Source organism: Eptatretus burgeri, chromosome 7, assembly GCF_056783735.1.
Source record: "Eptatretus burgeri isolate ZD-2024b chromosome 7, Ebu_testis_v1, whole genome shotgun sequence".
Taxonomy (NCBI): domain Eukaryota; kingdom Metazoa; phylum Chordata; class Myxini; order Myxiniformes; family Myxinidae; genus Eptatretus; species Eptatretus burgeri.
Genome location: NC_140967.1, coordinates 36,878,445 through 36,892,316, shown reverse-complemented (window position 1 = coordinate 36,892,316; position 13,872 = coordinate 36,878,445). Strand labels below are relative to the sequence as shown.

Here is a 13,872-nt window from a genome sequence, read left to right as displayed (position 1 = left end):
TGCGTGCTTTTGACACAGTCTGGCACCCTGCCCTGCTCACCAAACTCTCTTCCTATGGTATCCAAGGCCATCTCCACTCATGGCTCGCAGACTTCCTCTCCTGTCGCAGCCAACGTGTGGCCCTAAATGGAGTTCTTTCATCCCCTCTTCCTGTCCAGGCTGGAGTTCCTCAAGACCGTCCTGGGCCCTGTTCTTTTTCTGGTTTTCATCAATGATCTCTCTGACTCTGGAAAATCCTCATTATCTCTTTGTTGATGACTCCACCCTCTTTCTGTACCATCTGTCATCCCTCAGACTGGCAAGCAGCAGCTTCTTCGCTCACTGTAGATCGGGGTAAAATCACAAACTGGTCCAACACGTGGAACATGTCTTTCAACCCGGACAAATCTCACACTCTCACGATGTCTCTCCGAAAGGACCATTTGGAACCCCCCCCCCCATTTACTTTCTCAACAATCCTCTGGAAGAAGTCCTTTCTTTCAAGCTTCTGGGTCTCACTATCTGCCATGATCTTTCCTGGGAAAGCCACATTTCCAACCTCGCCTCCAAAGCCAGTCGCCAACTGGGAATCCTCCGTCGTGTAAAGTCCTTCCTCTGCCCACCTGAGCTCTTGACCACGTACAAAGCTTTCATCCGCAGCCTGATTGAGTACTGCTCTCCCCTCTGGGCTGGTGCTCCTGTCTCCCACCTTTCTCGGCTTCACGCTGTGGAAACCAAGGCATTTCGGATAATTGGCATCTCCCGCGATGAGGCTGTCTTTGGGCCTCTCACTCTCTCACCGCAGGCAGGTGGTCTTTCTGTCTTCTACCATCTCCATCTTCTACCATCTTTCTGTCTTCTACCATCTCCCCCCCCCTGCTCTCTCTGCGATTTGTCCCCACCACATTTCCGCAGGGCACTCAAGGTCCGCCAACAATCCCCTTCTGGTAAAACTACCAAAATCACGAATCACTGCTCACCTTCACTCTTTCATTCCTCTTGTTTCCCGCCTTTGGAATAGACTCCCCCACTCTATTCAATCCCATTCTTCCCTCCAGGCCTTCAAAACAGCTGTTCACCACCACCACCTCTTATCACCCCCCCCCATCCAAATCCTCGGTCTTTTCTACCCCCGTTAATCCATCCCAAACTCACCTTCAAATTCCCTGCTTTCCTTCCTGAAAGTCCCTGTAATGTCCATCTTGTATACCCATGTTCCCCACCCCATCCCTCTCCCTCCCACAGATCTCCTAATGTCTCTGTTCCCCACTGTTTTGTCCTTCCCACTCCTGCCCCTCTTGTCTTATGCCCCCCTCGCTGTGCATTGTGTATTAGCTCTCATACAAGCCTCGACAAGGTATACCAAAAAAGAAGAAAAGTTAGGACTTCAAGCGAAATGTCCATGTAAAAGTATGGAAGCTTAAAGATGTGTAAACAAGAGAGAAACTTCAAAATAATTTGAAAAACGAGATTATGTTTGTGCTTATAGGTGTAAATGGGATGTGGACTGATGAAAAATGATTGGATGAAGGTCGCCAGCAATATTTGTAGAATAACCACTGGTAGATAAAAAAAAATAATAATAAGAGAAACATGGTGGTGGAATATTCCATCCATCCATCCATCCATTAGGACCATACTCTGTGCAGAGCGTTGGTGCTGCCTAAGCAGTCTCCTTGGCTATTGGGCACAATCCTGGACGGTTCGCCACTCCAACACAGGATACCAGCCTGCTGGCACTCATTTTGCCGACCTCGGGCGGACGACAGGCAGAGTCAACCCAACCTGGTATTAATTCAACAGCCGAGCGGATTTGAACTCGGGATCCTAGGATCCCAAGCCCATCACCCTAACCATTAAGCCAACACCAGGCAAAGGTGGAATATTGGAGTGCAAAAAGTGCTCAAACAGAAGAAAGAAGCTTACAAAAACTGGGAAACACTTTCGATCGTCAATACAGAGAAGATTATAAATGTTTGAAGGAGGAATGGTCTGGGTAGGAGTGATCCTGAATATTGGGAATTAGAACTATTGTGCTCTTGTTCAAGATGAAGGGGGACCCTTTATGTTCATCATTCAGATGAGTTAAACTAATTGAGCAGGCATTGGAGTTTTTTGAAAATATGGATGAAGGAAGACTAAGAAAAGTTAAAGTGGAGACCACAACCAGTTTGTTTAATTTTCTGCAACACCACTTCAGGTTTCACATCATTTCAGATTGGTGACATTTCATGGCCCACGTGTGATCCTGATTGAACCATCCCAGATTACTTTCTGTGGGGCTATTTGATAAATAGTTGTCCCAAAATCAGCCATGCATGTTTCTGGAACTTGAGGATATCATTCTGCACAAGTAGCCAGTACCTTATTACTCAAGAAATGTACAAAATGGCCATCAATAATTTTTTTTTTAAAACGTTTATGTTCCTGCATTGTTTCTCGGGAGACCGATTTGAAGGGCTTGTGCAAAACAAAACGCTAAACCTAAAATCCAAGAAGTTGAGACAATAATGCTATAGTTTGAATTGTGATCCCTTGAAGAGTACTTTTTCAAATATTCTATTACTTTTGGAAAATAAATGCAGAAATAGCAAAACTTGCATAGTTTTAATGTTTTTCACAGATTTGTGAGCTGTTCAAATTTTATTTTATTTTATTTTTTAAAACAATTTTCTTTATTGCTTTGTTTAAATACCTCAGGAAATACTTAATTGCTGAAGGTTTTATCAAAATGATTGTGTCAAAGTACTGTTTGTACGTGTCAATTTATTTTTTCCCTCCAGGTGTCTTCAGTGCATGATTGTTGGCCTTGGGGTGAAATTCAACCCGATGATTACGCAAGACTTGCTCGATCTACTTTTTGCTGTACTGGGGCATACAAATCGCTTTGTCCGGGAAACTGGCTGCTACGTCTGCAGCTCTCTCGTTTCTTGTGGCTGCATCCATGGGGAAGGTAGTTTGAAACATTAATTTTTTTCCTTAGCCTTGCAAATGTGAAGGTCAACACCTCCCTACTGGCTCTTAATGAGCCACTTGGGCTTTTGTGTCACATTCCAAAAGTAACATGGTACCTTTTAGAAAATAATTGCTTGAGATTTATGTTGTCAAAATAAAAATCCTTCGTCCTGCTTTACATTTTGAACCCACAGCCTCTAGGATGCTATTTATAGGATCTTATTCAAGTGTCTGCACAATTGGTCTATAATTAATCATAGACAATGGTGGGTTTTTTTATGTACCTTTCAATATCAGAATGCAAAGAGAAAAATATATAATCATTCACTGTCTGATCCGTATTCATGGTTTTGGCAGGTGCAAAAATAATATCTTCTATGAGCTGCACGCATAACACAGGTCTAAAACATATCTTCCACCAGCCACACATAGAGCAGCTGTGTATATATGCAAAAAAACCTATCTTCCACTCGCTGTATGCATGACCTGCTTCTACTTTCGTAGCCATGTGCTTCGTGGTTTCACAGTTTTTCGCGGGTGCAAACATTTTTTTTTTAGCCACGCTATAAGCGAGCTGCGTGTCCTGTCCCACCATTCACACTCTAAACATAGCTGCATGGCATGTCCCACCATTTGCACTATAAACCGAGCTATGTGGCATGTTCCACTATTCGTGCTATGAGATGCTCCACCGTATTTACCTGCTGCTGCGTAAGACGTCATCCCCCATGAGGCACACAATTAAAACGCTTCACCGCATCTCCCAACAGCTGTGTAAAACGTCATCACCCACCAACATCCTCCACAAACAATGGGCAGACTACTCACCCTTCCTGCATCAACCCACAATTCCCACATGACTACTTATATTACGTGCAGCATGTCCTAGGTCTCAATCGGTCTTCTCGTCCCGCTGCCTTGACCTGTGTTTTGCCTCTCGTTCTGCTCGTTGATTAAACATGGCTCTTAAGTGCAAGACCAGTGCCGGAGATGCGTCAACTGCCAAGAGGCAGAAGAAAGTGATAAGCCTGAGTGACAAAGTGGAGCTGCTGGACTGGCTTTCGAGAGGAGAGTGTGTGGCCTTTGTCAGAAGACTGTATGGAGTAAATGAATCCACCATTCCCTACATACAGAAGAGGGAGAAGGTGATCCGAGAGAGTGTTGCGGCGAGCACTGTACCGAGTACCAAAGTGGTCACCCAGGTCCGGGATGTCCACTTAGAAAGGATGGAGAAGGCTCTCAATGTATGGATGGAGGACAACTCGCAGAAGAACATGCCTTTAAGTGGATTTCTTATTCGCGCAAAGGTGATACGTATGTATGTTTTTCTGGCTTGTGCGGGTGGTGCTAACACGATTGATGCAATTGCAGCTATGAGTGTGCTGAGCGATGCGGGTACGAGTGGCCCCAGTCCATTCCGAGTGAGCAGGGGATGGTTTGACCGCTTCAAGAAGCGGTACGGTCCCTGCAACATCAAACTATCAGGCAAGTGTGCCTCGCAGACCAGGAGGCGGCCAAAATGTTACCTGCTCAACTCGCGCAACTCATCAAGGAGAAGGGGTACCTGCCAGAGCAGGTGTTCAACGCTGACAAGACCAGCCTGTGTTGGAAAAATATGCCAATGCGAACTTTTATCTCGAAGGGGACTGCATCGGGGATCAAAACCACAAACGACCAGGTATTTCTTCTCTGCACAAACACAAAAGGGGACTGCATGATGAAGCCCATGATGCTGTACTGTTCCCTGAACCTGTGTGCTCTCAAGGGCAAGAACAAACACACACTGCCCGTGTTCTGGAGGGCCAACAGGAAGGCATGGGTAATGACAGCAATTTTCATTGACTGGCTCGATAACTGTTTTGTCCCTCAGGTGGAGAAGTACCTGGCAGAAAAAAAACTTTGCATTCAAGGTTCTCCTGCTTATTGATAACACTCCTGGCCACCCCTGGTACCTCAAGGTGGTTCACCTGAATGTCAAGCTCATCTTCCTGCCACCGAACACCACCTCCCAGATCCAGCCACTCACCAAGTGATAATCTCCACTTTCAAAACTTACTATACCTGCCGCACCTTTCGCCACATTTTAGATGTGATGGACTCTGACCCAAAGCTCGCCGTGGGGCAGTGTTGCAAAGAGTTCAACGTAGCCCACTGCATTGGCACCATCAGTGTTGCTGGACGAGGTGAAAGCCTCCACCATCAACACTTGCTGGCAAAAGCTGCAGCCACAGCCAGTGAAGAACTTTATGGGCTTTCCTGACAACATGGAGGAGAGGCATGAAATTGCTGTGTTGGCACGGCAGGTGGGAGGGGAAGGCTTTGACGATGTGGAGCCTGAGGAGTTGGATGATCTTATCGCCTCACATTCCGAGGAGCTCACCGAGGAGGAGTTGGATGCCATTACCAAGATTTCCGAGGAGGATTAGGAGGTGGACAGTGATGAGGAGGAAGAGTTGTCAAGGTCTAGCCTCATGGTCAAGTTCCTGGGTGAGCTGCTGCGGGACATGTGGGCAATGCCGACAGGCTGCAAGATACCGATCTGGTCATGGAGCATTACCTCATGCTCAAGAGGGGGTTGGATGGTGTGATGCTTCCACACAAAGAGCTACATAAAAACCTGCAACATCAGAAAGTATTCACACCCCTTGACTTTTTCACATTTTGTTTTGTTACAGCCCAAATTTTAAATGGATTAAATTCAAATTTTTTGTCACTGATCTACACAAAATACCCCATAATGACAAAGTGAAAACATGTTTTCAGAATCGTTTACAAATTAATCAAAAACTAAAAGCTGAAATGTCTTGCATACATAGGAAAATCTGCTGCCATCTGTCAGAAAGCTGAAATTTGGATGGAAGTTCACCTTTGAGCATGACAACGACCCGAAGCACACAACAAGAGCTGCATTGGAGTGGTTAAGCAACAAAAAGATAAATGTCCTTGAGTGGCCCAGTCAGAGCCCTGACCTAAATCCAATTGAAAATCTGTGGCATGATTTAAAGATTGCTGTTCATCAATGCTCCTCATGCACCTTGACTGAGCTTGAACAGTTTTGTACAGAAGAATGGGCAAATATTGCCCAATCAAGGTGTGCAAAGTTGTGAGAGACCTATCCCCAACAGACTCATGGCTGTAATTGCTGTCAATGATGCTATCACCAAGTATTAACTCAGGGAGGTGGATACTTATCCAACCAATACATTTTTTCCCTTTAATTAGTTTGTAACTAATTAATTAAAATAACCAAGTTTTGTATTTTTAGATCCTCGTGGAGGATCTCTAAGTCTTACTCACGTTGTTGTTCTTCATCTTCTTCTTGTGGACTTTTTTGTTTCACAGCCGACAGTTTTCATCGAAACTTCCTGAAACTTTGCATATACTGTACATGTAAAACACCCTGCTCAGACAGTAACCATCTCCGATTATGAAAATTCCTCCCCCAAAAAATGTTATGACGTCAAAATATCTCCGCTAATGGAAATTGCCTAAAAAATTATCTCCTAAACTAAGCAAGCTTTTTGAATTCTGTTTGCGGGAATCGAACAGGGCATTAGCAGAGATGAATTACCACACATATGATACATCATTATGACATATCAATTTTTATGACGTCATTCCTATTTTTTGACATTTTTTGTTTTACAACCCAGAGTTTTCATCGGATCTTCGTGAAACTTGCCATGTACATGCAGAAACCCAACGCGCAGGCAGTAACCATCTCCGATTTTGGAAATTCTTCCTAGAAAAAAAGTTGACGTCATAATATCACCGCTAATGGAAATCGCCTATACCATTATCTCCGAAACTAGGCAAGCTGTTTGAATTTTGTTTGCGGGAATCAAGCCGGGCATTAGCACAGATAATTTATCGCAAACCTGATACATCACAATGACGTCATATTCGTTTTTATGACGTCATCATTAAGAGGATGAGGATCTTAGCTCATTACTAAATTTTCTGAAATTTGTGGAATTTGCTTTTCACTTGGAAATTGTGGATGACGATGTGTTAAAAACATTAAAAAAAAAAAGGTGGGAATTAGCCAAGGGAGTAAAAATAAGTTCCCCAGTATTGTGATTTTTCCCTATGTTTTTATATTTCAAGCCAGGCAATAAAGGTGGGAAATACATCCTGAAACCACAACAAACGTGTAGAAAGTCCCGCCTTCCTGAGTTTGGCGCGAGTAGGCCACACCCTGGGAGGTGGAGAAGAAAAAGAAGCACACAGGAGAGGTGGAGCTTACCGATCTGAAAAGAGATCGGTGTGATCGAGGTCGAGGGCTGGCAGGCTTGCGTACTTGTGGATTGTGGAAGGCTTCGATCTGGATCGGACCAGAGATCGGCAGAGCGCACACATGGGGTCAGTGTGAGGAACGCACGAGGAAGGCTGGAAGAGAAAGGCGGGTGGTGCTTTTGCAGAGAGGAAGGCTGGAACATTTTGAGCCTTCATGTGGAGGGCCGCTCGTGGATTGGCTGGCGTGCGTCTGCCCTGCTATGAGAGAGACGCCATTTTGCGCACGTGTGCCCATGCTGGTGGAATGTTGCGGAATGGCCCTTAGTGTGTTATTAAATATAGGATTAGCCCAGATTCCCCCTTAAATGCATGTTTAGTCAGGTTGTTCGGTAATTGGACGTTACATGTGTGTCGGGAGGTGTAGCCGGCTGTCCAGTGTTCGTACAGTGGTGGTGGACCGGGAGGCGCATTGCTTATTTTTCCTTCCCCTCTCCGAACTAGCCCCGCCCAGCGCTCTGAGAGTGTCAGTCGGCGAGACGTGTCGGCAACCGATTGGTGGAGGGCAGCTGCAATCTCGAGCGATGGACTAATCACGCGTCCCCGGGGGAGTGTCCAGAGAGCGAGCGCCGGGAAGGCAAGAGAGTAACTGCCTGAGTGTAGAGTCACGATCTGCTGTATAAGGGACAGCTGTGTGAGTCGGGCGATCGGCAGTAAGAGAAACTGCATGAAGGTTTTTGCGATCGGCTTTCGTGAAAAGGCTGCCCCAAAAGGCAAGAGGAACTGGATGAGGTCTGTCTGCCTTCGGCTGGATGAGAAATGATTGTGAGAGTCTGCCTTCTGCTGGATGAGAGGCTGCTGGAGTCGAGTCTGCGATCTGCTGGATGAGGAGTGACTTGACGGCTGTTCCTCCTCGGCGATGGACCCAGCGTGCAGGTCGTCCCCAGGTTCATCCTGAATCCAACCACGGAACCTCTGACTGTCTTTGCTCCCGGCACGGCTCGACACATTTTTCCATCCCGTCGATCCGCCTGCAGAGCCCAACACCCCAATTTGGCCTAATCTGGTGAGCAGGCCAGGCCTGGATTTGTATGCTGGACCTTGTGAAAAGCCATCTGGAGCACACCGTGGATCTTCCGCTCTTGTGCCGTCGACCTTACGGGGGCTGAACGTGCTGACGCTGGTGCGCAAGCAGTGCCGGGAGGAGTACGAGCGCCATTTTGCCAGGCTGCAAGCTCGAGCTGGGTGCTCGAATCCGTTGACATCGGCTTGTCACGAGCCACATTCGTGCCTTTGACACTTTCCTTCTCATCCATGAGGCATCACCAAGTACTCTGTGTCTTGTCTGCATGTTGTCTGCATGTTGTCTAAGGTTTATCTCACTTGGGTTCCCTTCAAAACCCATAATCCGTAGCTCCCTAGTTAAGAGCGGGTTATAGATTAATTATAACATTGTCGTGAATGCTTTGCTTGTGTTGTGTTCCCCGATGTGTCCCCAATAAATCTGGCTATTTCGTATGAAAGTTGCTGCTTTGAGTTTATTCGTGCCGTGCTGAGGAACAATTCGCTCGATTTGTATTTAAAACCAAAATGGTTACGGACTGGCAGACTCTGCTCGGTCTCTGACAAACCCAATCTGTAACCGGGATCTATTTTCCCAACTGGCAAGGCACAGGTGTACGTTGGTATCGTGATCCGAGGCATGTGACCCGAGGCCTATGCCGAACCGGCCGGCATTGTAACCCCGGAGATGGCGGTGCTGTTCAGTGATGCCGAATCTTCAACATTTGGCTGTCATGAGTAGGATGCGAATCCCGCCACCGCCGAATCTTTTACACTTGTGGATTGTGGAAGGCTTCAATCTGGATCGGACCAGAGACCGGCAGAGCGCACACGGGGTCAGTGTGAGGAACGCACGAGGAAGGCTGGAAGAGAAAGGTGGGTGGTGCTTTTGGAGAGAGGAAGGCTGGAACATTTTGAGCCTTCATGTGGAGGGCCGCTCGCGGATTGGCTGGCGTGCATCTGCCCTGCTATGAGAGAGGCACCATTTTGCGCTCGTGTGCCCAGGCTGGTGGAAGCACTTCCCATTCCAAATTCGACAAGGATCAGCTCTGGGTCAAGCTGAATGCATGTATACTTGAAAAGGAGGGTTTCTCTTTTTTATTTTGTATCTTTGTTGTCCGTATTTGCGTCTGTGTGTGAGGCTTTGACTGGAGGAATTATTTATTTCATACCATTTTTATTTTTACCTGTTGAATTACTGTCTTTGTAAATATTTATGTATGTTCATTATATGTGTTTATTTTGAAGAAACTGCATTCGTGTAATTGTCGTGGGTTCGTGGACAAACCTCCTGTGTATCCGTTCCATTCTCCGTGCTCCTCTGCCATCTGCCATTGCCCTCCGCCATACCCTTCGAGCACGTGTTAAATCTCTGTTGGTCAACATGTCCGCCTCCTTTTAATAAGGAACCGCTCGGCTGTCCTGCTGTCGGTGTTCACCGCCCGGCACCACAATTTTGGTCAGGGGGTTAACCTGGCCCGGCCACCCTGCGATAAATATATCCTGAATATATATATATATATATATATATATATATATATATATATATATATATATACACACACATATATATATATATATATATATATATATATATATATATATATATATATATATATATATATATATATATATATATATATACACACACATATATATATATATATATGAATATGAATTTAGTTGTTTAAGCACTTAGGTTGTTCATTTGTTGTCTTTGACATTGTAGATGGACGTGCACTGCTTCTGAACGAGGGCAATGCGATCCTCCTGCATGGGGAACAGTTTTCACAGCACCTGTCTTCAGCTCTTGCTGACAACTGGAGTCAGGTTTGTGATCTGCTATGACTAAATGAGTCAGAAGTCACAACATTCAATTTTGATTGTTTATCTTTCCTAAGTCTGCAGAAATAATCTTGAAAACTTCACCACATGTAGGATGATAGCATCTGCTGTTCTTGGGTTATGGATGAATGCATTAGGAGTTCTCAGACGTGAAACTGAAAACTTCGTTGTTCGAGATAAGCTGCTGGTTTTGCCGAGTTCTCTGCACACTCACCTTCACAAAAGTTATTTTAAATGCAGAACCCCAATGAAATCTTGCACATTTATAGATGGTTCCTTGTCATAAATTTATACCAAAATTAATCGGAGCTGGTGATACTAATTTAGGTTAATTATTACAGTGCAATGACTATTACTATTGCCTGTGCATTATATGACACGATTATTTGTAAAAAAACATTTTTAAGTTAAAAATTTTTTTCTTTCAATCAATATTTTGATATTTGCATTTTTCATTGATATTTGCATGACTACAGGTGAAATCACTGGCTCAGGTTTCTGTGTAACTATTATAATCTCGTTCCATCAAATCAGGAGACGTAATTTCAGATCTTGTCTTTCCGCGATTTAAAACTCCTTCAGCTCACCCATGCTCTGTGGTTTCTCAACAGAGACATTTTATATCCTTCAGCAAATATTTACACAAATATTTTATATCCTTCAAAACCCTTACTGATGCAGAAAGGGTTATTATATTGGTCACACTCTTCCCCTCTCTCTCCCTACAGCTCACAGAACTGACAGTTCTGTTCAGTACAGTCTTCGTGATAGAATGCCCTCATCAGCGTGTTCACACCCTAGTCAATGGGATAGATCAAAATCGTACATGTTTATTTTTTTTCCACACACAGTGGTCTTTTGTACTCCGTGTTTTCAATCACATTGACTGCAGCAGCTAGGCATACCAAGTATAGTTCAGATTTTTGTTCATAAAGGTAACTATGGAAATGGTTCACCAATAACTAATGCTCATGACTCTCTTTCAAGTCATGCAGTAGTTCCTCTGGATGGGTCTTGCTAAAGTAACTATCTTCTCTATCCCATGCTGTTTTATTTGAAAGCATGGCTCAGATTCCAGGCTGGCATGCATCAATATGTAAAATATAACTCCCTTCGCTTTCGAAGCTCCGTCTTTGTCTATCCTATCAAAACACATTTTAATTCCCTGAATGCTTTAGCACATTTCTCTGACTGGCGCCCTGCCGAAATTCCAAAGTTCTGTCACCTTCGATCAAATGTCAGGCCTGGTCAGCAAGTTCGTGAAAGACTTGGGCCAAAAAGGTTCCATCTTCAATCTCACAAGAACGTGGTAATAACGTTCTTGTGAGATTGAAGGCATGTTCTTGGGGGGGGGGGGCATGTTGTTGTTGTTGTTGTTGTTGCAGTAGTAGTTATAGTAGTAGCAGCAGCAGCACCTGCACATTATCTGGATCTTCAGTTATTTTTTGCTTTGACTAACTGGCTTATACCAGAAACGTTTCCTCACCTTGTTCCCCACAGCGGTTATTGTACCTCTTTCAACATTTAGTTGAGAAAATTTATTTGCTCTGTTCACCCAGCTCAAACGAACGTTTATTCCTCTTCTTTTTCTTCGTCTGTGGGGCAGCATAATTAGCCGAGTGCAGCTCTGCTGCTGATGCAATTCCCTCTGTAGGTTCGGGCAGGAATTTGCAATTTACTCACGGTGCTGCCAATAACTCACCCACTCTTCGTGAAGGACAACATGGGATCTTTAACGTCCACCAACTAATCCCGGCAGATGGGACACCTGGTTTAACTCCATATGATGGATGGGATACACATTGATGAATCACCCTTCTTGTGAGACACCTTCGTTGTTTATCGATATCTTGACAACACCTATCTTGGTTGATAGTTTATAGCTGGACCAAGATTCAAACTCAGGCTCGACAGCTGAAAGGTGAGTGTGTTTACGTTGGGTGTGCTTACGTTACGTGAGTGTGCTAAAGGTGAGTGTGTCCCCTACTTACGTTGGGAGTACAACCACTGTGAAGAAGCGTCCCTGATTGTTGTTGTTGTTCTTGGTGGGGGGTTGATTTTTGAAATATGCACCCATTGGTCGGGCAGGCTATCCTGCTAGCCATAACGAACATCTCTGAGTTTAGCGGTATGGTAACAGATGCAGGTTCAACTTAATTTGCACAACTGTTTCATCTGTCAGCCCTCTCAAAGGGCACAAAGCAGACCCAATTCATTAGCAAGTTGAGTTGAAAATTCAAAATATCTGTCATTCCCAGCCAAAAATTTTTTTTTCACTTTGTCGGTGTAATTCCATCACCTCTCACCCTAATATTGGTGCAGACCTTCCACTGGCCAATTCCATCCTTTTGTGAGCCAATGGTGGTCATTGTCCTGCCAATTGCTGTTGTCTTGGTTGAATATATGGGATTTTCTGTCTGACAAACATTTCAAACCAATTTTTACAAAAAGAGCACTCAAGAATCGAATAATACTTTTTAAATGTGCTTCTCGTATGTTTCTCTTTTTTGGCTCTATGTTCAGTTTGAAAAGAATGGACAGGAATGATTCTTCCAATTGCTCTTAAATACTATTTAAAAATGCGTCCTCTCGAGGTAATTTTATTCAAGCAAATGTTCCAATGAGTTGCTATTCATCGCTTGCATTATCAATGCAAAATGACATTCTGTTTTTGTTTGCCTTACTTCTTTATTTGGAGGATGTCTTTATTGACGCATGACTTTTAATCTGCCCTGATATGCCCATTGCTCTTACCTTCACAATCTTTCTGATCCACTATTTTTACCTGCAACATGTGGCAGGTCTACAAGAGCTCCGGGTTGTGGGTGGTGTTGTTGTTGTTGTTGCTGTTGTTGTTGTTGTTGTAGTTGTATAGTCCTGGACAGTTCTTTTGAACAAGCCTACGGCATGGAGACGGCCGATCGATTTTTCAAGAGCAACCCAGAGATTCCCCACATCCAGGATGGTGCACCTCCACCTTCACAAAGTCAGTGCCACAACAGAGTTAGAGAGAGTGAACAGGACAGAGGACAGAGACAAGAGGGAAACGGTTGGTTCATGGGGACCGATCGGCAATCTGACCGGGAGCACGCTGCCCTGACGAATCTGGGCTGCAGGGAAAAATGGGGAAGATTTGGTCCCCTACTTATGTTGGGAGTACAACCACTGTGAAGAAGCGTCCCTGATTGTTGTTGTTGTTGTGGTTCTTGGTGGGGATCGATTTTTGAAATGTGCACCCATTGGTCGGGCAGCTGCCAGACCACACCCACATCTGTTTCTTGACTCCACCCACCATGGCACCCAGATAAAATGATATGGCCGCCATCTTGGTTTTCTGATGGGCTGAACACATGAGGCTTATCGACCTCTGCTGATTATACACTGTCTGGGTTTGTTGTGTCAGATTTCGATTGGCGTTTGGATCGATTGTTAATCACGGCGAGGGACCCCCCAAAAAATCGAATCATATGTCAAATAAATATTGTTAGTAAGGTTTAATCAAGCACGTATGTGCCTCCCGAAAAAAAAAATAGCGATACTTAATTTTTGAACGGCCCCATATTGGGGTTAAACATCTGTTGCTGTGTAACAAATCAGCTCATTCTGATAAAACAGTGGTGGAGTCACATCGATTAGAGGTGTCGAATTAATGTTTTAATAGCTCATTAAATATGTTTCCTAATTGTGCATTCACCTTGAGTGTGTTAAATGTGTGTTTCCCAATCAGGCTGTTAGCGGATTTTTAAAGCCAATTCACTCGCGCTTAATGGTGAAGTCCCGTACTTCAAATGACATCCT

General features: G+C 44.5%; 1 protein-coding gene across 2 annotated transcripts in view; it reads left to right on the top strand.

Annotated features, from left to right (window-relative positions):
* LOC147023050 (uncharacterized) overlaps positions 1-13,872 on the top strand; it is a 102,765-nt gene that overhangs the window by 27,991 nt on the left and 60,902 nt on the right. For both annotated transcript variants that reach the window (XM_085888054.1, XM_085888053.1), the window contains exons 5-6: positions 2,763-2,932; positions 9,959-10,059. In XM_085888054.1, the coding sequence (XP_085744180.1) occupies positions 2,763-2,932; positions 9,959-10,059 (271 nt within the window). The remainder of the gene's footprint in view (positions 1-2,762; positions 2,933-9,958; positions 10,060-13,872) is intronic.